Here is a 2,676-nt window from a genome sequence, read left to right on the forward strand (position 1 = left end):
TCAATGAAGTTTACTTTATTGTCCAATTGTATACAAGATCCAACGGAAGGTCATTCAGCTTTATCCCAACCCCTCTGAAAATTACACTAAATACAAGCATCTTATAAATCAGCTACGTAGAAACCATGTTGATGGATCTCTTGGTAGACTGTGATGTATTTGGAGGCAGTCTTAACGAGGGGAAGGACATGTTGCTGTGTGAAGTCATCCCTAGTGACTGACTCTCTGCCCTCTGCTCTCCTCAGCTGGTTCAGGAAGGACAGGGCAAAGCCATAGCAACACGAGCCAAACTCCCTCTCCTCTTCAAACCTGGAGCAAATACAGTGCGCTTCAGTGACACGTGTTGCTGTTTTGGCTCTGTACTCCACTTCGGATTTGAAATGATACAATGACTGAGGTTAAAGGGCAGACTGTCAGCTTTAATTTGAGGGTATTTTCATCTGTATCGGGTGAACCGTTTCAAAATTACAGCCCTTTTTGTACATACAGTAGTGCCCCCATTTTAGGGGCCCAAATGTATTGGGACAAATTAACTTGTGTATTAAAAACGTTTAGTATTTGGTTCTATATTATGATTATGAATAATCCTGAATTAATAGTGAATTATAATGAGTGAGAAAGTTAGACGCACATATTATACCCCCCCAAAATGCTAACCACCTCTGTTACTGTAATGGTGAGAGGTTAGCATGTCTTGGTGGTATGATATAAAATGCTAACCACCTCTGTTACTGTAATGGTGAGAGGTTAGCATGTCTTGGGGGTATGATATAAAATGCTAACCACCTCTGTTACTGTAATGGGGAGAGGTTAGCATGTCTTGGGGGTATGCTATAAAATGCTAACCACCTCTGTTACTGTAATGGGGAGAGGTTAGCATGTCTTGGGGGTATGATATAAAATGCTAACCACCTCTGTTACTGTAATGGTGAGAGCTTAGTATGTCTTGGGGGTATGATATTTGTGCGTCTAACTTTCTCAGTTATCATTATTCACGATTCATTCAGGATTGATTATCTGTAATCATGGTAGCATTCACATGAAGAAGTGTAGAAGTGTTTAGAAACATATTCAATTCACAATTAAAGTGACTCCAAAATGACACAATACATTATTTAGCATTCATTTCTATTGGGCACAAAATAATCTGAAACACAACCAAAACAAACAGTAAATGCATCCAACAAATGTGTAGAGTCACAGGCTTCATGTAGTCACTGCGTGCTATGAAGGGGACCAAATACTTGGGGGGCGACGACTATGTACAAAAAGCTGTAATTTCTAAACGGTTCAGGGAGGGGGGAGGGGATTTCTAAACGGTTCAGGGAGGGGGGAGGGGATTTCTAAACGGTTCAGGGAGGGGGGAGGGGATTTCTAAACGGTTCAGGGAGGGGGGAGGGGATTTCTAAACGGTTCAGGGAGGGGGGAGGGGATTTCTAAACGGTTCAGGGAGGGGGGAGGGGATTTCTAAACGGTTCACCCGATATGTATGAAAATACCCTCAAATGATTTGTATCGGTTCAAAGTGCTGGAGTACAGAGCCAAAACAAACACAACATTGTCACAGTACCAATACTTTTGGAGATTAGTCTGTCTTAAACAAAATAATCATGTTGAAGTTTTTGTTATTGTAAACTACTTAGAACCCCTTTATATTAAAGGTATTCTTTATGTGGGGTTTATAAAGTGGAACCACCATCTTATATCTATTAGATCTTCAGAATTAACTATTTCCATTTGTAATATTCACCTGTGTCGTGACCACGTGGAGAGGAGGGAGAACTGTTCCAGCTCACTGTCCCACAGCGTCCCAGCTAGGATGTCCCTGCCAGTCCCGGGGGCCACCAGCGGCACACAGAGGCACTGCTCCCAGCCCTGTTCCTCTCTCTGGACTCCTGAGGAGGTGTAGCTGTACACGACACCTTGAACACAGACATCCGCTCTAGTTACCTAGTCCAGTCTAACACCCAAACTGGCTGTTTTGATATTCAAACTGCAAGTATTCTGAAGGCACCTTGTGAGTTAGTAACTCCAACATGCAGCTCCGAGTCCTGCCATTCACTGTGACAAACACCATGACAGGTCCGGTCAGGAAGACACATGAAAGTTGAAAATACACATTTAAAATGATTTACCTTTTAACATTCAATGTTGCAAAAATAAATAAACATTTGTTGACAATATGAGAATACAGTAAAAATATCAGTAAAGTTTTACCTAAGAAAAGCAGGTCCCAGTGAGGATCCAATGAGGAAGGCGCACCGGACCTTGTGTCCATTACTAAATGGACATGGAACAATGACCGGTGCCTCGAGAAGGCTGAATCTCATCTGCTCCTGACAGATTGGGCATTTTCGCCCTGTGTTTTCTGTTTGGAAACTATTTTTGTCAAAACTATAGATTTTTCTTGCACAATGGTTAAACTTCAAGACAGTGCAGTCCATTGGAAGGTTCAACCGGGAAATGCATGAGCTAGGTGACACACACTGGTGTTTTTAAGGGTTACAAACGTTGCTAAAAAAGGAAACAATTACAACGCGTTAAAAAGTCATTTTTATTCATAAATAATAACTGTTTATTTATTCTTAAAGATAATCGTTTTTCAACATACCTGTCGTATGCTCGAGAGACTCATATCTGGCTGCCTACCTGTCTTGAACCCTTCCCCTCGGAACC

The 2,676-nt window shown here is 41.7% G+C and overlaps 1 protein-coding gene across 1 annotated transcript; it reads right to left on the bottom strand.

Moving 5' to 3' along the window:
* Positions 1-2,444, bottom strand: mkrn2os.1 (MKRN2 opposite strand, tandem duplicate 1). The gene is made up of 4 exons (XM_071336943.1): positions 2,218-2,444; positions 2,015-2,061; positions 1,751-1,922; positions 1-309 (listed from the first exon to the last, which is right to left on the bottom strand). The coding sequence occupies exons 1-4, from the start codon at positions 2,442-2,444 to the stop codon at positions 102-104; spliced, it is 654 nt and encodes a 217-aa protein (XP_071193044.1). The 3' UTR covers positions 1-101.
* Between the last annotated feature and the right edge of the window lie 232 nt (positions 2,445-2,676).

The sequence above is a fragment of the Salvelinus alpinus genome, chromosome 12 (genome assembly GCF_045679555.1).
Source record: "Salvelinus alpinus chromosome 12, SLU_Salpinus.1, whole genome shotgun sequence".
NCBI lineage: Eukaryota > Metazoa > Chordata > Actinopteri > Salmoniformes > Salmonidae > Salvelinus > Salvelinus alpinus.